At 35.7% G+C, this 26,235-nt stretch overlaps 1 protein-coding gene across 1 annotated transcript; it reads right to left on the bottom strand.

Annotated features, from left to right (window-relative positions):
• Window positions 1–1,971: 1,971 nt before the first annotated feature.
• Window positions 1,972–2,319, bottom strand: LOC120142773. Its single transcript, XM_039157279.1, has one exon. The coding sequence runs from the start codon at window positions 2,317–2,319 to the stop codon at window positions 1,972–1,974; it is 348 nt and encodes a 115-aa protein (XP_039013210.1).
• Window positions 2,320–26,235: the final 23,916 nt, after the last annotated feature.

Below are 26,235 nucleotides of genomic sequence, written 5' to 3'. Positions count from 1 at the left end.
ACAAGGAGAATTTTATGTCAATAAAGAAGTATTTTCGACTATTCCCATGAAAAAAAAAGTTCAATCAGTCTAAGAATTTTTACTTGAGGACAAATCGTTTCAAAAAAGGGGATGATTATAATAGTTCAACACTTGCTACTTTTTATTCTTTTTTCTTCAAACGTGGAGTACTTCAAGGACTACGGAGCGTTACTATTCCTTTCCTCATTTTCACATTTATATTCATGTTAATTCTATGCATAATAACTGCATGATACTTGTTATATTATATACATACTTTAAGTTGCATTGTATAAGCCTATACTTAATATTCATTATGCTAAGCATTGTCATGATATATGTTAGACCTTATACTTAAGTATTTCATGACCTTTGCATAGCATACATGCCATTACATATCTTTATTTAACAAATTCCTAACTTATCCTATGCATACATGACATTTCTTATATTATACTTAGCTTGTTATAGGTTGCATTGTTCATTTATATTGTTTACTTGAGTTATACACCTCCACTCATTGATTTCATGCCTTTTAAAGGTACTTAGGACATAAGGAAACAACATACAAAGCTTTGAGAAGATCACACAATCCATCCGAACTTAAAACCAGATTAAGGAAGCTTTATACAAGAGGAAAGCAGTAGAGGCTTAGCTAAGGGAACTGAAGGGTAACTGACATTAGTTGGAGGGCAACTGAAGACTATAGAAGATGAGCTGAGAACTTGAGACATGTTAGGGTAATTAGAATGGCACTAGGTAGCTAATTACCTACAATACCTAGCAAGCTACCTAAGCACTATGTCACGGACTTAATCTCTCAATAAGCCTCGTGCGACCTTAGCTCATTTTTGCCCCTCGCGATAGCTAAGTCAGCCTCACTCAAACTCGTGCTAGTGTGGGAAAGGATTGGCAAGGAAACAAGATGAAAGGAAAGAACTTTGAAAGAATGCTTGTTGATATGCTTGAAAGCTTACAACTCTTGGATGATTTACAAATGAGGATTCTACACCTATTTATAGCATCCCACCTCCTCAATGGACGGTGGAGATTGACTTGATCCTACGGTAGGGAGAGATTCTCTAGAATTCTCCATAATTTCCTACCTAATATGGAAGACTCTAGAATGATTCTAGAATACTCTACATATGTACAAGTTTTGAGTGTTCTAGAATAATCTACACTATTCTATCAACCTCCAAGACCAAATGTGGCCCAACATAGCCAAAATAGCCCAAAGTGTGGGGAAAAAACCAAAGTTCGTGACATCCTCCCCTACCTATTTCAGCGTTGTCCCCGTCGCCTCGTATACTTTGAGATGTTCTTTGAACTGCCACAAGTCTTCAGCTAGTTCCCATGTTGCCTCAGACTCTGGTAGTCCTTTCCACTTGATTAAATACACGGTACGCGGCAGAACTCCTCTCTTGCGGACTGTCCTGCTTGTGAGTACTATTTCAACCTCTTTGTCGTAAGACTTAGTTACTACGGGAGGTGCTCGATGTTCGAACTGCCACAAGTCTTCAGCTAGTTCCCTGTTGCCTCAGACTCTGGTAGTCCTTTCCACTGATTGAAATACACGGTACGCGGCAGAACTCCTCTCTTGCGGACTGTCCTGCTTGTGAGTACTATTTCAACCTCTTTGTCGTAAGACTTAGTTACTACGGGAGGTGCTCGATGTGAATACCCTCGGCTTGAGTCTTCCTTGTCGACGTGATATGGCTTGAGCATACATATATGGAAGACCGAATGAATCTTAAGTGTACTTGGCAAGTCTAAGCAATAAGATACTTTACCCACCTTGGCAAGTACCTGGAACGGTCCCTCGTATCTCCGTATTAGTCCTTTGTGAACGCTTCAGAGAGTTTTGAATTATTGTGGCAAAAGCTTCACAAGGACTAAGTCACCAACGGTGAACTCTGGATGTCTCCTCTTTTCGTCCACCCATTTCTTCATATTTTCCCTATCTTTCTCCTAACATGCGCGGGCGATGTCGGCGTTCTCCTCCCATGACTTAGCCATCTTGGCGGCTCCAGGACTTTTGCCCTCGTCAAGTGACATTGTCAATGTGTGCGGCGTGAGCGGTTGTTGTCCGGTTGTAAGCTCGAACAGACTCTGTCCTGTGGCTTCACTCCGTTGCAGGTTATAAGAGAATTGGGCAACGGCTAGAAACTTTGCCCAATCTCGCTGGTTGGCACTCACAAAGTGCCGTAAGTAACACTCCAACAAAGCGTTCACCCGTTTGGCCTGCCCATTAGTTTGAGGGTGAAAGCTTGTGGAAAAATTTAACTCGGTGCCAAGGAGCTTGAATAATTCGTCCATAGGCGTCCGGTGAATCGAGGGTCTCGATCGCTGATGATGCTCCTTGGTAATCCTCAATGCTTCATGACATTCTTAAAGAATCCTCGCGCAACCTCCTCCGCAGTGCAATCTTTAGGGCATGGTATGAAAGTCCCATACATGGAAAATCGGTCCACGACGACCATGATCGAACCTTATCCCTCGAACTTAGGAAATGCACTAATGAAATCCAAAGTGATTGAATCCCAAAGTCTTTGGGGAACTGGTAAAGGTTCGAGTAATCCTGCTAGCTGTCGGTTCTCCACTTTGTCTTGTTGGCACACAGGACAAGTCTTCACGTAAAACTCCACGCTATCCTTCATATGGGGCCAAAAGTATGTTTTATCTAGTAATGCCATAGTGCACTTTTGACCCAGATGACCAGCCCACTTGGTGTCGTGGCATTCTTTGATAAGATCTCGCCATAAGTTATGCCACTTTGGGACATAAATTCACCGTCCCTTGGTGTAGAGTAGACCGTCCTCTACCCATAACCGTTGGGTTTTGCCATCGCTAGACAGCTTTACTAATTCTCTTGTCACTGGATCTTGCTCAAGGCCCTCCTTGATGCGCTCCAACATGGTTCCCTTGGCTAGAGAGATTGCGATGAGCTCCGCCTTTCGACTTAAGGTATCGGCCACAACGTTGGCTTTACCGGTTTGTATTCCAACGTATAGTCGAACTCGGCTAGAAAGTCCTGCCACGTGGCTTGTTTTGGTGACAGCTTCTTTCGAGTTTGAAAATAACTCGTCGCCACATTGCCGATCTTGATGGTGAAGTGTGCACCAAGTAATTAATGTCTCCACTCCCACAAGCAATGGATAATGGTCTTCATCTCCTTCTCTTGCACCGTATACCGTCTCCTGGTGTCGTTCAGCTTGCGGCTCTCAAATGCTATCGGATGTCCCTCTTGTATTAGTACTCCCCTGATAGCGAAGTCGGATGCATCAGTATACACCTCGAAGGGCTTGGTAAAGTAGGGTAAGACCAAGACAGGTTCTTGGCTAACTACTGCCTTCAGGTCCTCAAAGGCCTTCTGACATTGTTCGGACCACTCCCACGTCTTTCTCTTCTTGAGAAGGTCTGTTAATGGTGATGCTCGCGTTGAGTAACCCTGTATAACCGACGATAATAATTTACTAGACCAAAGAAGGACCTCATCTCAGTTACCTTGGTCGACAGCTCCCACTCGGTTATGGCCTTGATTTTGCTCCAGTCCATTAATAGCTTCCCGTGGCCGATTACATGTCCAAGGAAGTGTACTTCCTCGGTGGCAAACGTGCACTTTTCCTTCTTGACGTACATCTCGTTCTCTCGAAGTATCTTGAACATAATCCTCAAGTGGTCTATATGCTCTCCATGGAGTTACTATATACCACGATATCATCCAAGCACACTACCATGAACTGGTTCAAGTACGGTTGGAAGAGCTTGTTCATAAGCGTGCAAAACGTCACCAGTTTATTGGTTGGACCAAAGGGCATGATCAACCACTCATACGATCTGTATCGGGTGATGCATGCAGTCTTTGGCTCATCGCCTTCTACAATTCAAACTTGGTAGTAGCCTTTTTACAAGTCCATCTTCGTGTACACCTTGGCTTCTCCAAGTCTGTCAAATAAATCGACAATCAAAGGAATCAAGTAGCGATTCCTAATTGTTACCTTGTTAAGTGCCCGGTAATCAACACACATGCACAACGACCCATCGTGCTTCTTTTAGAAGAGTGTCGGTGCGCCATACGGTGCCTTCGAAGGTCGGATCTTTCCCGTATCAATTATCTCCTTGAGTTGCTTTCGAAGTTCCTCAAGTTTGGGTGGGGCCATTCGGTAGGGTGCCAGGGAAGGCGGCTTGGCATCGGGTTCTAACTCTATCTTGTGATCCACCTCACGACATTTTTCTCCTCTAAGACTTCACGGATTATTGGTGGTAGGTCATCCATTTTCTCGATCTCGTCATCTTTCTTTAGCATGGCCAAATAAGTCATGGCCCCTTTCTTGATGCCTCTACCAAGTTTTATGGCCGAAAGTTGTTTGGTATCTCGACCTTGCACTTTCAGTGCCTCGACCATGGGGATCATGCAGGGAGACCCTTTCTCCAAGATGCAAACTAAACTAAATGAAGGCATAGGGATAGTGATTACCTGTCGGAGAAAGTCCAACCCTAAAATGACCTTGAAGTCATCAATGGGAATGACTGAAAAGTTCACTTGGCCCTTCCAAGAGCCTAAGCGTAGCTCGACCCCTCGTGCCATGCCATAGAGTGCTACCGCTTGTGTATTTACCGTTTTGAGCCATCCTTTGCTCACAGACTACTTTAGGCACAAACGGTTGGCTTCATCTTTCGACACGAAATTGTGGGTAGCCCTTGTGTTTACCGTAGCTCTTGTCAGCTTCTAGTTGATCACCGCTTCCACATACATGAGCCCATTACTCGACGATGGTGTCAATGACTTGGCCTTCAAGGCGTTTATAACTTGGAGCGACCCCATCTCTGCTTGAGACTTTGTATCTTGACGAACGACGATGGTTAATAATAAACCAAGTTTGGGACAACTACTCATCGGGTGCGGCCCTTTACACAAGAAGCATTATTCTTTAGGAACGAAGGCCTTTTTCTTCTCTACGTAGTCCCTTCAGCCCGAACGTCGATCTCGATCTCCCTCTTTAGCTTGTGGCCTTCAGTGATCTCAGTCTTGGTTGCCTTGGTAATTCTCCTACCGTTCTTACCTACCTTCGGCTAGGTACTTATCCTTATTATTCGCAGCATTGGTGTGGGAGTAGGGTTGGAAATCGACGATTGACTTGGCGATAGCAATGGCCTCATCAACAGTTCTAACGTCTCGAAGGTGTATCTCTTTGCTTGGCCCATCCTTGTAGTCCGTCAATGAAATAAAACAAGAGATCGTCTTCGGACATATTGGGGATTTGAAGCATAAGAGTTGTGAATTCTTTTACATAGTCCCACATAATACCCTGTTGCTTCAACTCCCGTAATTTCTTGCGAGCCTCGTATACCACATTCTCGGGATAGAAGAGCTTCTTGAGTTCTTTCTTGAACTCATCCCATGTATCTAACTGACAAGCCCCTCATTCTATGTCGGAATATTTCCTACGCCACCATAACATAGCAGTATCTGAAAGATATAAGGCAACGGTCTTTACCTTGGCGGCCTCGTCGTTAAGGCCGATTCCCTCAAAATATTGCTCAATCCACCATAGGTAGTTTTTGACTTCCTTGGCGTCCCTTGCCCCGTTGAACCCTTGCGGCTAGGGTCACTCAATCCTCGGGGTAGAGACAGTGATGTTAGCACCCCTGCTAATGGCAGCTCTCTTGCAGAGTGTCAACTCTTCCCGCATCCCCTCGATGCTTTCACGTAAGGCTTGGATCATATCCTCTAGCCGTACAACCGAGCTTCCACCTCATTGCTGGTCTGTTCGCCACTCCCCTTGAGCGTGTTAACCTACTCCAAGACATAGTCCTCCAACATCTTGAAGTTATGATGGACCTTCTCCAGCTTCTCACCGAACTCTGCCACTACCGGTTCTAAGGAAGCACCCTCGCGGGCCTTACTTTGGTCCCTCTTCTTCTTCGGGTTGGTGGGTGCAGCTTCTCTCCCACTTTCCTTAGTAACATTCGACTCATTTGGGTTCCCGGTGTTCTTCTTCGGGTTGGTGAGTGCAGCTTCTTTCCCACGTCTCTCAGCAAGAGTCGACTCATTCGAGTTCCCAGCCATTCCTACAAGACACGTACACGATATTGATGCCTTAACCAGCTCTGATACCTACTGTCACGTACTTAATCTCTCAATAAGCCTCGTGCGACCTTAACTCCTTTTTTCCCCTCACGATAGCTAAGTCAGCCTCACTCAAACTCATACTAGGGTGGGAAAAGATTGGCAATGAAACAAAGAAGAAAGGAAAGAACTTTGAAAGAATGCTTGTTGATATGCTTGAAAGCTTATAACTCTTGGATGATTTACAAATGAGGATTCTACACCTATTTATAGTATCCCACCTCCTTAATAATGGTGGAGATTGACTTGATCCTACGGCAGGGAGAGATTCTCTAGAATTCTCCATAATTTCCTACCTAACATGGAATTCTCTAGAATGCTTCTAAAATACTCTACATATGTACAAGTCTTGAGTGTTCTAGAATAATCTACACTATTCTATCAACCTCCAAGACCAAATGTGGCCCAACATAGCCAAAATAGCCCAAAGTATGGGGAAAAAGCCCAAGTTCGTGACAACTAGCTACCTTACTAACTTTGCTAGCTACCTAACTCACCTCCTAGCATGCACCTTACCATGTGAACAAAATGTGGCTGAAGGAACACCATAAGAAAGGTGTGGAGGAGCACATCGAAGCAAAAAACATTTTCTTTCATTAAAGAAGCATGTGCCCCTTTGAATTCAAACTAGGCTCCACATACCAATGGAGTTGTAATCATTCGAGCATGCATCCACAACCCCACATTTGGGCGCCAAACTTGAAAAACAACACACCCATTTGGCTAAGGCTTTCTACACCACAAATCCAAGCATTCCAAAAGGAAAAGCAACATAATTATTTGGCCTAAGGAGGGTAGAGCATAATTGAACCATTGCTTTGATTATTCACTCTTGTAATAATATATTTATTTATCAAAGCATTGTAACATTCCATAGAAATTACCCTTGCCCAATGGATGTATACTTGTTCGAGCAAACTCCTTCAAATTGTATAAATAGCCAATGTATTGGCTCTTCTAATGTATTAATCCCATTTCATTTAATACAATTGTGAGGATCTCTTTTTTGCTTAAACTTTTTGAGCTTTTATCGACTTATCAAGGCCTTAGGCTCTTGTGGAATCAACCCCTTTTCCATTTATACTTTTGTGACTTTAGCTTCACATACCAAAGTGGTCAAAGTCCTTCGTACCACCCCTTATTCAACTTATAAGGTTTGGTGTTAGGTTTCCTATGGCCTAGTTTCTACCTTAATTGTTAAAGATATTATCTTAACCTATCCATTTCCTTCATAAGCATCACCATGCCCCAAAACACTTACGCAGCCTATTATTTCATTCATTTAAAAATAGCCCACCATTTTAACTATTCATCAACTACCAAGCCCTCCATTTGTGGCATTCTTCTTGTAGGTAGTTGCTCCTTGACTAGATCTACATTCAAAGGGTACTCTACCCTACATCTAGTAGATTTTTACTTTTATAAATTTCCTTTGTAATCAAATATCTATCCCTATAAATAGATACTAAGGGTAAGGGTTAGATATCAAGTTTTTTCTTTCACCAAAATTCTCTTATATTTTTTCCTTAATATTAGTGAAATTCTTCTCCTCTACCTATAGTATTTTCCTTTTACATTTTCCACATAAATATTGGCATTCTTTGTTTCCTTTTTCAGTCGTGTTTATTTGTTTGCAAATAATCATTTCGATATTATAACAATCAACTCGAGCATAAGGGGAGGATACACTATTAATATCTAAATAAATGAATATTTTCTTGTTTTTGAAATACAATTATGAAATCAATCAACCAATTATGGAACCTAATTATATTGAATTAATTAAGGGTTCACCTAACTAAGTGTCAAATTATGAATTTAATAAACTTAAAAGGACTAAACCTAAAATTGAAGTTCAAATATTAAATTTTAAAATATTTGGTCGAATAATTAAAATAGATCCTCAAGCTTACTAAAATACTACTTTAAATATTATCCTAATTATGCTAATTAAAGATTAAAAGAAACTAAACCTAAAATTAAAACTTTAACTAAATCAATAATAAAATATTTGTTAAAGGACCTAATCAACCTAAATCTAAAGTCGAGACTCTATTATTAATCCTAAATAAATTTTAAAATTTTAAAACATATGATTAAAATAAAACTCCGAGCATAAGTTGGAACTATTTTAAAAAATATCCTAATTAATCTAAATTAGCCCATAATTAAAAGAACTAAAATTAAAAATTTTAATCTATGTCAAGTAATCTAATCTAAAACTAAATTGAAAAAAATTAAATTGCACATTGAAATTAAAAAAAATATGACATTTAAAAAATGACATGAAACAAATAAATACAGTAATAATTTTTTTAAAAAATAAATAATGTGATATAATGCAATTTAATAATAGAAAGTTAATAATAAAAACAAAACAGAGAAGTGAAGTTAAATTAAAGCTTAATTAAATGAACATTTTGAAAGAAAAAAATAAGCAATAATGATGCGATGGGTGTTACTGTTTCAAGATTCTGATTTGGAGATTAAATATATGAATTGGACCAAAAATCAAGAGATTGATCATTCATTTTGACTAGAATCTAAAAGTGGGATAGAAATGTGGTCGTGATTTCATATCATTTTTGGATGAACTACTTTTTGTTGTTTAAGGATTGTTTTGGTATGTTGACATCGTTAATTAGTTAGTGGATTGTTGCCACCAAACCTTAACCATTAAAAGAAAGAATTTTTTAGGAATGTGAATTTGTATTATTAGGATGATTCATATTTATTCAAGCAATGTAATGATTATATTATGAGACGATGTGTTCCAGAATGCAAGACACAAAACATGCTACATCACTATCATGATGCGTCCTACGATGATCACTTCAGAGGAATATGCCTACAACAAAGGTCCTTCGGTGTGGCTATTATTGACCATATCTATTTATATATGGTAATGATTTTGTCAAGTATTGTAATTGATGTCAATGAACTAGTAGCATTTTTAGTCTTAATAAAGTTCCAATACAACCAACATTGGAAGTAGAATTGTTTGATGTTTATGAATTTTTTTAAGGACCTTATTCTTCATCATTAGGAATTTTTGCATTATTATTCTTGTAGACTGTAATAAATAAACTTGCCAAGCCATTTGGAGTCCAAATTAAATTAAACTAAATCAAAATGTCTAAATGTCCAAATTAAAAGTTAACCCAATATATAAAACAAGCTCAGATATCGTAAACCCTATGTCCATTGCTCTAAATTAATTTTAAGATTGGTTAACCCTAGTGACTATTCATGCTCAACCGCCACCACGAAAGTCAGTTTAGTCTAGGGGCTTTAAGGGTTGATTTTTATTTTTAGTTTTTGTGTTTAGTGGTAAGAGAATAAAAAATGAAGCATTTAGGTTCATTTCGAAGTAGGTTTTAGGTCATCGGCCACCATTGGTGGTGGTCTGAGGGAGAGTAACACTGATTTACGACGTATGTAGGGTAGTTTTAGGCTAGTGAAGGTCTATGTCAAGACATATGTGGAGCTAGAGGAAAAGAGGAATGAGTTTTGTTTTAAAGGTTTAGGTTTTATTTTGGTTCGATCATTGTGGATGGTGGTTGAAGGTTTGAATGACATTAAAGTGCAGCGACCAAAGGGTTAAATTACTGCGTGGTGAGGCACGACTGTGAGGAAAAAGAGAGGGTGAGGTTTGAGAGAATACAAAGGGGAGTGTTTTTTAGATTTAGGATTTTAAGTAACCCGAGCAAAATAAGGGGTTTTATAGTGTAACCCGACCAATGACCCAAACTGACATGGGGCTAATCTAGGGTCCGCGTGTTTTTAAGTGAGAGAATAATTATGTTGTAGTCCCTATTTTTTTCTTACATTCTTGTCCCTTTATTGATTTTAGTAATTTAACAAACTTCTGATTTAACCCAATAACATTAAATTTGTTATAATATGATTGTGTGGTCTCACAGTGACTTGTCCCAGACTATAACTTGTGTTATTATGGTTAGAGTAAAATTTAAATAACCCCTAACTCATAATTTTAGGCAATTTAGTTATTTTTCTAAATTTTATTTAATTTTTTACATTTTTATATTTAAGCACTTTACTTGTCTATAATTTAAATTAAGTTCTTTAATCTTTTAATTTGCAGCATTTAATTTTCTATCTTTATTAATTTATCCACTTACTTTTCTATAATTTTAATTTCAATCCTTTAGTTTTCACTCCTTACTTCTTGTTTATTTTATTTTAGTCCATGTGCTCATTTATATACATTTTTTCAATTTTATATATTTGCACATGATTTTGATATATTTCTTTTTAGTTTTGCATGCAACCTATGGTTTTATTTCATTTCTAGTGACTATTTTTATATTATTTATATTTGAATCTTTGTTCTATGTCATTTTTACATTTGTACCCATTAGTTTGTTTAAGTTTGTACATTTTGTATCTTGGACTACTATTATTCAATGTTTCCAGCTAAGTCAATATCATAATGTCCATGTGCGTGTGTATATATATATATATATAAGTATGAGAGAGAGTGTGCTTTAACCCTATTTTATATTATACCCGTATTACTTATATACATGTTTTCTTGATATATTTTCATATATTATGCTATTTTGAGAGAGAAAGAGAGAGAGATAATATATTATGTTATACTTGTATTATTTATATACATGTTTTCTTGATAAAGTTTCATATATTATGTCATACCACAATTTAGGGGCTATATTTTGTTAATATTTCTTTTGAGGATTAAATTGAAATTTTGGTTAAATTCAGAGACCAAAATAATTTTTTTATTAAATTCAAACCCAAACCAGAAAACAACAAAAGTTGGAAGACCTATGACTGTAATACTCCTAACATCAGGTTAGTGACTATAAGGTAAGGATTTAAAACTTAGTGGTTTAATTTGAATAATTGAAAAGTACAAGGATTGATTTTGGAAATTATGTTAAAAACTTATTAGAAATGATGGAAGAATGATGGTATTATGGTCTTTTAGGAGGAAATGAATTTAATATTTATTTCTTAGATATATTTTTTAGTGGTTAATAGGAGGAAAAGAAAAAAGTTGGAAACTTTGGTTCTCTACTCTTATTCTTCTTCTCTTCCCCGTAACTCCATTGCTAAGGTAAGATTTCTTCAAGTTGCGTTTTCCTTTCATTTTTCGATTGGTTTTGAAGCCTTGAGTGATATAGAAGCATAAGGAAAGTTTAAGGATGATTAAAACTAAGGGATTAGTGATTTATTAGTGATTTAATATATGGGTTTTTAAGTGATTTGATAAAATTTTGTCAGTATTTGGAGTTTAAAAGCATATTTGACTTGTTAAAGATGTAATTAAGATATTAGGGTCCTTAAAAGGGATTGAAAACATGATTAATTGGTATGATTTTTAGTTTTAAGTGTTCTTTGGAAATTTTGGATGTTATAAGGAGATTTATGAATGTAAGTTAGTTGGGATAAGTGATAATGAGTTTGATTTCATGGTTGGAGATAAGAGTAAGAGATTTAGGTGAAATTTGTGTAAAAAATCGAAGTGAAATAATTAAAATATGGGAAAGGTATCAGTATTGGAGGAACAATACTGATACTATAAGGTTAAATTAGAGGAAAGAGTATGAATACGATGAACAGTGTCGATATTGATGAGGAGGTATCAACATCAAGGAAGGTATCGATACTGTAATTCAAAATTGGAATTCTATAATGCAAAAATAGTATCGATACTGAAGTGGGTATCAATACCATAGAAGAGAAGTATCGATATTGTATAAGGGGTACCAATACTATTCGGTGTAAAATTTTAAGTGATGGTTTATTTCGTTTATGTAAATGATAATTTTTTTAATATTGATGTATACTAATGGAAATTATGGTTTGAAGGCTTAAATTGAAGTTAGAATGTGAAATTAAGCCATTTTGGAAAGTGGTAAAGTTTAAGCACAAATGGTGAACATTGAGAAAGTTAAGAGCTTGAGTGGTAATTTTGAGTATTATTACTTGTATAAATGTTAGTAAATATACTAAAATTATATTTTATATTTGTATGTGTGATTATGGTATTGGTGTAGATCAAAATCATTTTCCCGAGTCAAGCAAACAAAAAGGTACGGATATGGTTGCATAATAGTCGAATTACAATAAGGTATAATATCGAAGCATACCAAGTGAGTGCATTTATTATATACTTATATGATATGAGGATGACTTGTGATGAGTCAACCCCTAATGTTTTTATAAAAGCATATTTTATCGTATTTTGAAATAATTTCATAAAGGTTATGACTTTTAATGCATATGTTGCGTTTTCATATCAACACTATGTGTCCATCCATGGTATTCATACATGGATGACTAGAATAAAAGTAACATAAACTTGAAGGACCAAACTATGATTACAAATAAACCAGAGCCACAATCTAAACTATCAAACAATAGAGGTTGTAAACAAAAATAACCCATAAATAATATTATGGACTAGAATAAATGAAACAAGAAATATGAAAGGACAAACTATGATTATACCAAAATGCATCCATACCAAAGAGTGGCCAAAACAACAGATTCATTAACCTTAGGGCCATATTCAAATATCAATGAAAATGATATAACACATGGAATCAGTTACTAAAACATAACCATTGTAAATACCATAACAAAGTCAAACACTAATATAAATGCAATAGTCAACCAGACGATGACTAAAATGAACTAATCAAGAAAATGTGTTGCTTAAGTATAAATAAACTAAAACGTGATAACCCAAGCTTAAATAAACCATAAAGAATTTAAAAATAAATAGGGACGATATAATAACATAAAATAAGATAGGAGCTCAAAGTAAAATAAAACTAAAATTTACATTAATGACCCGAAAAATATGTTACATGCCACGGATAACCTTTCGTACAAATAACCCATGCACGAAAATGCTGTCTGGGTCCTCTTTAAACGACGTCGTTTCGTGTAGCAGGATGTTCGAAAGGATAAGATTCAAGCCAAAACCGACCACAAGCCTCATTTGTTTCCTCTTCTTTATTTTTGAAAGAGTGAGAGGGGGAGAGATTAATCAAAATTTTCTCCCCAAAACTCGACGACCAACGAGTCTCTCTAGTGAAGGCCATCCACGACCGCCGTCAATCGTCCCTCGCTGAAGACAAATGGGGATGAAATGACAATCGATCGACGTGCTCCTTCTTCTAAGTATGGATGTGGGGTAGGTTTTTCGAGATAAGGCTTATATCAGAGCAAATCTAGAGAATAAGGTAAACTTCTTATCTTCCTTTCTCTTTTCCTTTTTTGAAATTGGTTACTCTTTTTCTATTTTTGTTGGTTAAAAAATCTCCTTTTTGTTCGAACCACTCTTTCTTTCTCTTCTCTCATTCTCTCTCATTTTTTATTTTTGTTCCCGAATGGTTCTCCTCTAGTTTTTCACTTCTGCTCTTCTTCTCCCTTTCTCTGTGTTTTCTCTTTTTCTTTTATGGTGATGGCTTCTTCGTTTTCTGATGGCTTGATTGACAAACCCGATTTTCCTCTGGATATCCTTTTGTATTTGTCTATATATTTTTAATGGGGTTTTCAGATTGATTTGCTTATTGAAAGATGGAAATCTTATGTGGTCAATGTGGAATGAAAACAACAGCGTGACATTGGCGGCGGGGAGCTCCAGTGATGAATCACAGTGATGAAAGTCAAAGGGTTGGTGAATGCATCACACACGCGCCATCAAACTGTCCATATTTCTTGATAGTGGTGGTGGAAGCTTCCCTTTTGGGTTAGGGTTTTAAAAACCCTAAATGGCCACTGATCTGGACCTTTGATTTCAGTCCAGATTCAACAGCTGGTGTTGGGCAGCAGGGGCTAATGGTGAAAAACCCTAGCTGATTTGGGTTGTAAATGGTTCTAGACCAGGTCAGTTCTTGGGCCTCGGGTCTTGGTTAATCCATTGTAGTGGGTTATTTGTAATGGGCTTGGGGATTCTGTTGGCCTTGCTTGTATCTATGCATGTAATTAAAATGTAATAATAGTTATTTAATAAAATATAATAATAATAATAAAAGTAAAACTTATATAAAAACTGGTTCTACAAGATATTTTAAAATCAAAATAATACAATTTTGAGTTTAATAAAATTAATACATATGCCCACTAAGTTACGATACAATACTCTGATAGAGATGCTGGAAGTCCTACCGCTATAGTGCTCCACGAACTGGTCATTCTACTAACCTAGCAAAAAAATCAACTAAAAGTTGAGCTTACAAATCCTAGCAGTATAATTATTATTCTAGAGAACATAAGAATTCCATAAACCCAAGGATGTTAAAGACATGGTACTAAGCAATAGGTACATGCATGATCTAGATCAAGTACTACCTACTTAAGGCTTAGTCATTTCTTTGAAATCGGGGTCCCATGCTTCCCTTACTCCTCTACTAAGCGCTTAGCCATGAGTTCACTGTTAAAAGGTCTCTAACCCAAATGTATGAATCTATTACACATTATCTAAATGTGATACTAGTTTTAATGTCCATTAACTGAATGCCATGTTAACTCTGTTGTGCTTTATCTGAATGCAATATTTATTCTATTGTACATTATCTGAACGCAAATTTAACTTTCTTGTGGCTCATACACTAGTTGAGGTAGGCATCATGGTGCGGTTGAGGGGATGCATCTCGGAGTTCATGCATGCCTCTATCCTAATGTATACTAATACATGATACACAATAACAACAAAGATGAAGTTGTGGCAGACATCATGGTGCGACTGAGGGGATGTATCTCAAAGCTCACACAACCCTCTAGCCTGTAGGAATACCCATGGGTACCTGAGGTGAGATCCGAAGATGCATCAGAAGTGTACACCCAACCCCTCGAATATATGGGGTGAGATTTGGAGTTGTATCAAAAATGTATATCCTGCAAACTTACTCCTTCGAGTCTTGGGTTATCTGTGCCCAACTAGCAAGAAAAGTGCCTTCGCACTAACTAGTATATACTTGGATAGGCTAACAAACAAAATAATCTCCCTACTGCTAAAGTAACTCAGGTGTCATGGTTGTTTCCCGAGTGTCATACAAAGGTTAGTTTTATGACATTCTAACTGTTATTGTGTAACACCCCTAACCCGTACCCGACCCAGATACGAATCTAAAGTGTCACATCAACTATTCAAAACTTTTAAAACTTATAAAAATTATAAAATTCAAGTTTTTCATTAACAGAAAGTTAATAGATTACATAAGTACGATCAAAATATTACAAAACTGATCAGAGAATATATAAATTACACTCTCATGCATGCCAACACTTTTAATACAACAAAATGCATACTGTGAATTTACTTCTGATCCGATCTTCAAGTGGATGTATGTTGTCATGTGGATCCTAAGCTTGATCGTCTTGCTTGTCAGTACCTAAGTGTAAAACACTTACACGCTGAGTCATAGACTCAGTGAGTCATAAAAATATAACAATGCATTTTCCTATGAATATGAACATGCAATATGACTATTTAAATACAATCCTACTTATCATATCATAATCCAATCATGTCACATATTATTCAATGTAATCAATAATAAGATAATAACATATAATCATGTAAATACTTTTTATATATTTTATAAGCTCATGTACATTACTGAGAACTTAAGGTATGCGAGTACTTTAAGGTTGTGCACATATACTGTCACCATAGCTCGTATAAGAATCCACCGAGAGGCATGTGAAATCTATGTCCCGAAGAACCTCATCTATGTCCCAAAGGACCTATACATACGTCCCGAATGACCTATGTAACCCTCGACTCTTGGCATGCCAACTATACCTATAGCTCTCATATCACATAACATGGGCACTATCATTACGCTATATATATTCATGTATTCATATCATTTCTCTCATAGTCACATATTTCTTCTCTTCTATTCAATATCACATGCATGTGAAACCATCAATCTCATATCATATAACATATGTTATTCAAGTATTTTTACATGAATCATATAGCATGTATCAAATCATATAAACATATATAACTCATGCATGTGTTTATAATGATCATAACATATGCATGCTTGTACTATTGGACCATGAGAACTAATATAGGAAAAAAACTTATAACAAGTCTTATTTCCATTGAACTACACCAATAGTTTGCACTTACCTTAGCCTCACTTAATTCCTAATCCACTTCAATGATTTTATTCTCTTTCGATAGATCCTAACTCTGTGGTCGTTCCGAAACTTGCTTGAGCTCAATATCTACACAATCATAAATTTTGTATACATATCAGTATTCCAAATATTATGATTCAATCCTTAATTTCTTGGTCTAAAAGAAAGGCTTCATTTAATTTTCTACTTAGAGTAGTATTGATACTCCCTATAGGTATCGATACTTCCCTAGCTGTGGTATCAATACCAAGCCTGGGTATCGATACCCAATTTGCATTTTGTAATCCTCATATAAAAATGGTATCGATATTGTCCTTATGGTATTAGTACCCATGGTATCGATACTACCTTCCAAGTATCGATACCCCATGAATGCCTTTGACAAATTCAGGCTTATGGTATCGATACTGTTCAACCAGTATCGATGCCCCTATACCAATTATCACCCTTTTTCTCTTGAAATATCGGTACTGGATGAAACATTACCGATACTCATAGTCCAAATTTCCCTTTTTAAGCCCAAAATTTACCCAAAATAGTTCAATTCCTTCATGTTTCATTCCTTTTATACTCTTAACTCAAGTACACATACTAAACAAATTTCTACTCATCTAACACATTCTTATCTTCAAAATCCCATCATATATATTGAAATCAAGAATCCTACAATTTTTCAATATGTTCTAATTTCAATTCTAACACTTGACACTTCTTAATACAACTGATGACAAGTCAAATTTAGACTTAAATTTCAATTCTTAGAGACTCCTTATCTTTAATCCCTCCTAAATCCTTCATCTTATAGTTTTAAGATAACTTAAGCTTAAGTATCATATAATGATCAAAAACCAAACTTAAATTTAATACAAAATCAACTAACAAGAAACTTACCATTTTCCAATGGCTTTCATGTATGAGGAAGGAGAAGAAGAATTCTCTGGAGTTTTTTCTTTAGCCTTCATTCCATCCACGTGGTGGTAATATAATCACTTTTAAATTAATTATCTTGTTACTAAATAACCATTTTACCCTTCCATTCTTCCTTTTTACTATCTAATCCTACACCAAGTTTCCATTATAAGTCCCTAAACTATTCAATTTATCTTCTTTCCTATTCGTCCAAACCTCAACACCTTTTTCCATGGAAACACCTTTGAAATTATTTTGTCTCTGACTTGGAACTCAATTTCTTTCCTCTCCAGATCCGCATATGATTTCTGTCTATCAGCGGCTGCTTTCAGGTTATCCTGAATCACTTGAACTTTCTCTTCCACTTCTTTAATTTAATTTGGACCAAGGACTTCTTGGTCCTTAAGCTCGTACCAGTTCAAAGGCGTACGAAACTTTCTCCCGTATAGAGCCTCATAGGGAGCCATCTTGATGCTTGACTGGTAGCTATTGTTGTAAGCAAATTCAGCAAGTGGCAAGTATTTTTCCCACGATCCTTTTAACTCAATTACACGGGCTCTCAATATATCCTCCAGAATTTGGATAGTCTGCTCGAATTGTCCATCAGTCTGAGGATGAAATGATTTGCTGAAGTTCAATCGAGTTCCCAACGCTCTATGCAAAGTCTTCCAAAACCTCGATGTGAATCTAGGATCTCTATCAGAAACAATTAAAATTGGTACACCATGCAATTTGATAATCGCTCTGATGTACAATTCAACCTACTTATCCATGGAGAAATCAATTCGTACTAGAATGAAATGAGCAGATATAGTCAATCTATCCACTATCACCCATATTGAATCTCTTTTGTTTGAAGTCAAAGGTAACCCCGTCATAAAATCCATAGTCACATTCTCTCATTTCTATTGAGAAATAGAAATTGGTTACAATAGTCCTGATGGAACCTGATGCTCATCTTTGACTTACTGACAAGTCAAGCACTTGGAAACAAATTCCATTATACTTTTTTTCATTTCCGACCACCAATGTCGACTTTTGAGATCCATATACATATTGTTTTCACCCGGTATATCGTCAATGGGCTATAGTGAGCTTCTGTTAATAGTTTAGTTTTCAACTCATCATCATCTGGAATCACTAATATCCCTCGGTAATACAAATTCTCATCAAATTTAATTTCATAATCATTAAGCTCTCCATTCTTTACTTATTGTAACCTCTTCAAATATTGTTCATTTTTGGTTTGCACTTCTTTAACTCGATCCAACCATGTTAGCTTAAGTTTTAATTCTGCACATATTGCACCATAACTATTCAGTTATAACTTGGCATCTAAAGCTTGTAAGGCTGCAAACATCTTTCGACTTAAAGTATCTGTCACCACGTTTACTTTACCAGGATGGAAATTATTACCACATCATAATCCATTAAAAATTCCACCCATTTTCTCTGTCTTAAATTAAATTCTTTCTAAGTCATCAATAACTTCAAGCTCTTATGATCGGTATATAAATATCAACTTTCATCATATAGATAATGACGCAAAATCTTAAGAGCAAACACTACTGCAGCCGACTCCAGATCATGTGTTGGATAGTTCTTCTCATGCGGTTTCAATAGTCTTGACGTATAAGCCACCGTCTTGCCCTCTTACATTAGCACACATCCCAAGCCATTAAGGAGCGCTTCACTATAAACCGCATAGTTCTTGCCAGACTCAAGTTGAACCAATACTGGAGCTTCTGTCAAAATCTTTTTTAACATTTCAAAATTTTTTTGATATTCAAGAGTCCAAGCAAATACCACATCTTTTCTCATCAACTTAGTTCATAGTAAAGCTATCATCGAAAAGTTCTTAACGAATCTTCGATAATAACCTGCAAGTTCCAGGAAACTTTGAACTTCTTATGTATTCTTTGGAACCTCTTATTCTAGAATGACTTTTATCTTTTGAGGATCAACATGAATTCCTTTAGCAGAAATTACATGTCTAAGGAATGTCACCTCATTCAACCAAAACTCACATTTCGATAGTTTGGCATATAACTTCTTATCTCTTAGAATCTACAAAACTATCCTCGGGTGAGCACTATGTTCTTCATTCATTTTTGAATACACCAATATGTCATCGATGAACACAACTACAAATTGTCCATATAAGGTTGAAATATTCTTTTTATTAGGTTCATAAAGGCAGCCAGTGCATTCGTAACTCCAAAAGGCATAACAATGAACTCATATTGACCATACCTCATTCTAAATGTTGTATTTGGAGTATCTTTCTCCTGAATCTTCAGCTGATGATATCTAGATCGCAAATCAATTTTAGAGAAAACTGAAGCTCCTTTCAACTGATCAAATAAATCATCAATTCTAGGGAGAGGACACTTATTCTTGATATTCACTTTATTGAGCTGCCTATAGTCAATGGAGAGATGCATTAACCCATCCTTCTTTCTAACGAACAACACTGGAGCTCCCCACGGTGATACATTGGGTCTAATGAATCCTAAATCCAACAATTCTTGTAATTGAATCTTTAACTCCTATAATTGTTTTGGAGCCATTATATATGGTGCCATTGTAATGGGCGTAGTTCCAAGCATTATCTCAATATGAAATTCCACCTCTCTATCGGGAGGTAACCTTGGCAACTCTTCAGGAAAGACATTAGAAAATTCTCTGACTATAGGAATTTCTTCTAACCCTTTCTCCTTAGTTCTAGTATCCAGTACATTGGCCATGAAACCCTAACATCTTTCTAGTATTAACTTCTTTGCAGATATTACTGATATAATGTTTTCCAATGGATTTCATCTTTCACTAAACACTATAAATCCAATCTGTCTGAATTGATTAGCGTTACCCTCTTCAATCTACAGTCAACATTCGCATGATAGTGATATAACCAGTCCATTCCTAGTATCACTTTGAATTCGTCAAAGGGTAATTGTTTCATATTAGTAGGGAATTCAATTCCCTGAATCCGTATGGGACACCCTCGACATACTCTATTTACCCAAGCATTGTTCCCTAATGGATTTGTCACTATCACATCATTACTAGTAGCTTCTAATTAAATTCCCAATTCTCTCCCCAATTCACTACTAATATATGAATATGTAGAACCCAGATCAATCAATACCATCACACATTTATCATACAGTAGAAAAGTACCTGCAATTATTTTGGATCATAACGATCTTCCTTAGTCTTGGGGTTATACACTCGAGCATTGGAGTGTATTTCCTGTTGAGTAGAGGACTCAGGCTGACTTCTTCCTCTACCTCGTCCTCTCTAAGCTTGATCGTCTTTCTTCTCAGTACCTACGTGTAAAATACTTACAGGCTAAGTCATAGACTTAGTGAGGCATAACTCTATAACAATGCATTTTGCTATGAGTATGAACATGCAATATGACTATTTAAATACAATCCTACTTATCATATCATAATTCAATCATGTCACATATGATTCAATGTAATCAATAATAAGATAATAACATACAATTATATAAATACTTTTTTATATATTTTACAAGCCCATTTACATTACTGAGAACTTAATATATGCTTGTAATGGGTTTGGGGATTCTGTTGGGCTTGTTTGTAATCTATGTCTGTAATTAAAATATAATAACCCTTATTCAATAAAATATAACGATAATAATAATAATTTAAAAAAAAGTAGAACCCGGACAAAAATAGGTGTCTACAACATATTTTAAAATCAAAATAATACAATTTTGAGTTTAATAAACTTAATACATATGCACACTAACTTACGATATAATACTCTAATATAGATGCTGGAAGTCCTACCACTACAGTGCTCCACGAATTGCTCATGCTACTAACCTGGCAACAAAAAACAACTAAAAGATGAGCTTACAAATCCTAGCAGTATAATTGTTAATCTAGAGCAACAAAAGAATTCCATAAACCAAGCATGCTGAAGACATGGTACTAAACAATAAGTACATGCATGATCTAGATCAAGTACTACCTACTTAAGGCTTAGTTGTCCTATCTCTAAAATGGGGTCTTATGCTTAACTTACTGCTTAGCTATGAGTTCACTGTTAAAGGGACTCTAACCCAAATGTCTAAATCTGTTACACATTATCAAAATGTGATACTAGTTTTAATGTGCATTAACTGAATGCCATGCTAACTCTGTTGTGCTTTATCTAAATGTAATATTGATTCTATTGTACATTATCTGAATGTAAATTGACTTTCTTATGACTCATACACTAGTTAAGGTCAGCATCATGGTGCAGCGGAGGGGCTACATCCCAGATTTAATGCATGCCTCTATCCTACTGTAATACACAATAACAACAAACATGAAGTCGTGGCAGACATCATGGTGAAACTGAGGGGATGTATCTCAAAGCTCACACACTCCACTAGCCTGTTGGAATACCCATGGGTACCTGAGGTGAGATTCAAAGATGCATCAGAAGTGTACACCCAACCCCAAAATATATGGGGTGAGATCTGGAGTTGTACAAGAAACGCACATCCTGCAAACTTATGCGTCGAGTCTTGGGTTATCTGCACCCAAATAACAAGAAAAACGCCTTGGCACTAACTGGTATATACCTAGATAGACTAACAAACAAAACAATCGCCCTACTGCTAAAGTAACTCGGGTGTCCTGACTATTTCCCGAGTGCCATACAAAGGCTAGTTTTATAACATTCTAACTGTTATTGTGTAACACCCCAACCCGTACCTGACCCAGATACGAATTTGAGGTGGCACATAAACTATTCAAAACTTTTAAAACTTTTAAAAATAATAAAAATTCAAGTTTTTCATTAACATAAAGTTAATAGTTTACATAAGTACGATCAAAATATTACAAAACTGATCAGAGCATATGTAAATTACACTTTCCTACATGCTAACACGTTTAATACAAAAAAATACATATTGTGAATTTACTTCTGATCTGATATTCGAGTGGATGTATGTTATCCTGCGGATCCTAAGCTTGATCTTCTTGCTTTTCAGAACCAACGTGTAAAACACTTACATGCTAAGTCATAGACTTAGTGAGGCATAAAACTATAACAATGCATTATCCTTTAGTATGAACATGCAATATGACTATTTAAATACAATCCTACTTATCATATCATAATCCAATCAAGTCACATATGATTCAATGTAATCAATAATAACATAATAGTATATAATCATGTAAATATTTTTTAAAGTCCATGTACATTACTAAGAATTTAAGGTATGTGAGTACTTTGAGGTTGTGCACATATACTGTCATCACAGCTAGTATAAGAATCCACTGAGTGGCATGTGAAATATATGTCCGAACGACCTATACATGTGTCCCGAATGATCTATTAAACCCTCGACTCTTGGCATTCCAACTATACCTATAGCTCTCATATCACATAACATGGACACTATTATTACGCTTCATATATTTATGTATTAATATCATTTCTCATATAATCACATATTTTTTCTCTTTTCTTCCATACCACATGTATGTGTAACCATTAATCTCATATTGTATAACATATGTTATTTAATTATATTCACATGAATCATATAGCATGTATCAAATCATATAAACATATATATCTCATGAATGTGTTTATAATGATCATAACATATGCATGTTCATACTATTGGACCATGAGAACTAATATAGAAAATAGACTTATCATAAGTTTTATTTCCATTGAACTACACCTATAGTATGCATTCATCTTAGCCTCAATTAATTCTTAATCCACTTCTATGATTTTCTCTCTTTGGATCGATCATAACTCTGTGGTCTTTCCTGAACTTGCTTGAGCTCAATATCTATACAATCATACATTTCATATACATATCAGTATTCCAGATGTTATGATTCAATCCTTAATTTCTTAGTCTAAAAGAAAAGCTTCATATAATTTTCTACTTGGAGTAGTATCGATACTCCCTATAGGGTATCGATACTTCCCTAGCTGTGGTATCGATACCAAGCCGGGTATCGATACCCAATTTGTAATTTGTAATCCTCATTTCAAAATGGTATCAATACTTTCCTTATGGTATAGTTACCTATGGTATCGATACTACCTTCCAAGTATCGATACCCCATGAATTTCATTGACAAATTTAGGCTTATAGTATCGATTCTGTTCAACCAGTATCGATACCCCTATACCAATTATCACCCTTTTTCTCTTGATGTATCGGTACTGGATGAAGCAGTACCAATGATCGTAGCCCATATTTCCTTTTTTAAGCCTAAAAATTTACCCAAAATAGTTCAATTCCTTCATGTTTCATTCCCTTTTATACTCTTAACTCAAGTACACATACTCAAACAAATTTCTATTCATCTAACACATTCTTATCTTCAAAATCCCATCATATATATTGAAATCAAGAATCCTACAAATTTTTCAACATGTTCTAATTTCAATTCTAACACTTGACACTTCTTAATCCAACTGATGACAAGTCAATAATAAGATAATAGCATATAATCATGTAAATACTTTTTATATATTTTATAAGCTCATGTACATTACTGAGAACTTAAGGTAAGCGAGTACTTTGAGGTTGTATGCTGTCACCATAGCTCGTATAAGAATCCACCGAGTGGCATGTGAATTCTATGTCCCGAAAGACCTCATCTATTTCCCAAAGGACCAATACATACGTCCTGAATGACCTATGTAACACTCGATTCTTGGCATGCCAACTATACTTATAGCTCTCGTATCACATAACATGGGCACTATCATTACGCTTTATATATTCATGTATTCATATCATTTCTCTTATAATCACATATTTCTTCTCTTCTATTCAATATCACATGTATGTGTAACCATCAATCTCATATCATATAACATATGTTATTTAAGTATATTTACATGAATCATATAGCATGTATCAAATCCTATAAACATATATAACTCATGCATGTGTTTCTAATGATCATAACATATGCATGTTTGTACTATTAGACCATGAGAACTAATATAGGAAATAGACTTATAACAAGTCTTATTTCCATTGAACTACACCTATAGTTTGCACTTACCTTAGCCTCATTTAATTCCTAATCCACTTCTATGATTTTCTCTCTTTCGATAGATCCTAACTCTGTAGTCGTTCTGGAACTTGCTTGAGCTCAATATCTACACAATCATACATTTTGTATATATCAGTATTCCAAATATTATGATTCAATCCTTAATTTCATGGTCTAAAAGAAAGGCTTCATTTAATTTTCTACTTAGAGTAGTATCGATACTCCCTATAGGGTATCGATACTTCCTTAGCTGTGGTATCAATACCAAGCCTGGGTATCGATACCCAATTTGCATTCTGTATCCTCATATCAAAATGATATCAATATTGTCCTTATGTTATCGGTACCCATGGTATCGATACTACCTTCCAAGTATCGATACCCCATGAATGCCTTTGACAAATTCAGGCTTATAGTATCGATATTGTTCAACCAGTATCGATACCCCTATACCAATTATCACCCCTTTTCTCTTTAAATATCGGTACTGGATGAAGCATTATCGATACTCATAGCCCAAATTTCCCTTTTTAAGCACGAAATTTACCCAAAATAGTTCAATTCCTTCATTTTTCATTCCCTTTTATACTCTTAACTCAAGTACACATACACAAACAAATTTCTATTCATATAACACATTCTTATCTTTAAATCCCATCATATATATTGAAATCAAGAATCCTACAAATTTTTTAACATGTTCTAATTTTAATTCTAACACTTGACACTTCTTAATCCAACTGATGACAAGTCAAATTTAGTTTCAGATTCTACTTATCAACTCTTTTCCAAGATTTCAGTTAAAGACTCCTTATCTTTAATCCCTCCTAAATCCTTTATCTTATAATTTTAAGATAACTTAAGCTTAAGTATCATCTAATGATCGAAAACCAAAATTAAATTTAATAAAAAATCAACTAACAAGAAACTTAACATTTTCCAATGGCTTTCACGTAAGAGAAAGGAATAAGAAGAATTCTCTAGAGCTTTTTCTTTAGCCTTCCTTCCATCCACGTGGTGGTAATATAATCACTCTTAAATTAATTATCTTGTTACTAAATAACCATTTTGTCCTTCCATTCTTCCTTCTTTACTGTCTAATCCTACACCAAGTTTTCAATATAAGTCCCTAAACTGTTCAATTTAGCTTTTTTAACCACTAAATTCTGAAGTTTTTCAATTTAATCACTAACCCGATATTGAGGATGTTACAAATCCCCTTAAGAAAGTTTGTCCTCTAATTTTCATTATACAAAGAGATTGGGGTATTAATCCTCATGTCCTCTTCACGTTCCCACGGTGCTTCCTCTACCTTGTGATTCCTCCACAATACCTTGACCAATTGAATATTCTTGTTTCTTAAATGTTTCACCTCATATGCCAATATTTGTACCGATTCTTCTTAATAAGTCAGATCAGGCTGAACCTCTATCTCTTATGGTGTCACAATATGGGAGGGATTGAATCTATATCTTCGAAGCATTGAAACATGGAAAATGTTATGAATTTTCCCCATTTCAGGAGGCAAAGCTAGTTGGTATGCCACTGGTCCCACTAGCTTAATGATCTCATAGGGTCCAATAAGCCGAGGACTACGCTTTTCTTTTTGTCCAAACCTCAACACCTTTTTCCATGGAAACACCTATGAAAATACTTTATCTCCGACTTGGAACTCAATTTCTTTCCTCTTCAGATCCGTATATGATTTTTGTCTATCAGCGACTGCTTTCAGGTTATCCTGAATTACTTAAACTTTCTCTTCCACTTCTTTAATTTAATTAGGACCAAGGAATTCTTGGTCCTTAAGCTTGTACCATTTCAAAGGCGTACGACACTTTCTATTGTATAGAGCCTCATAGGGAGCCATCTTGATGCTTGACTGGTAGCTATTGTTGGAAGCAAAGTCAGCAAGTGGCAAGTATTTTTCCCACGATCCTTTTAACTCAATTACACAGGCTCTCAATATAT

This window comes from Hibiscus syriacus, unplaced genomic scaffold (assembly GCF_006381635.1).
Source record: "Hibiscus syriacus cultivar Baekdansim isolate YM2019G1 unplaced genomic scaffold, ASM638163v2 tig00110831_pilon, whole genome shotgun sequence".
NCBI lineage: Eukaryota > Viridiplantae > Streptophyta > Magnoliopsida > Malvales > Malvaceae > Hibiscus > Hibiscus syriacus.
Note: the sequence above shows the minus strand (reverse complement) of the source record. Positions and strands in the feature narration are given on the sequence as shown.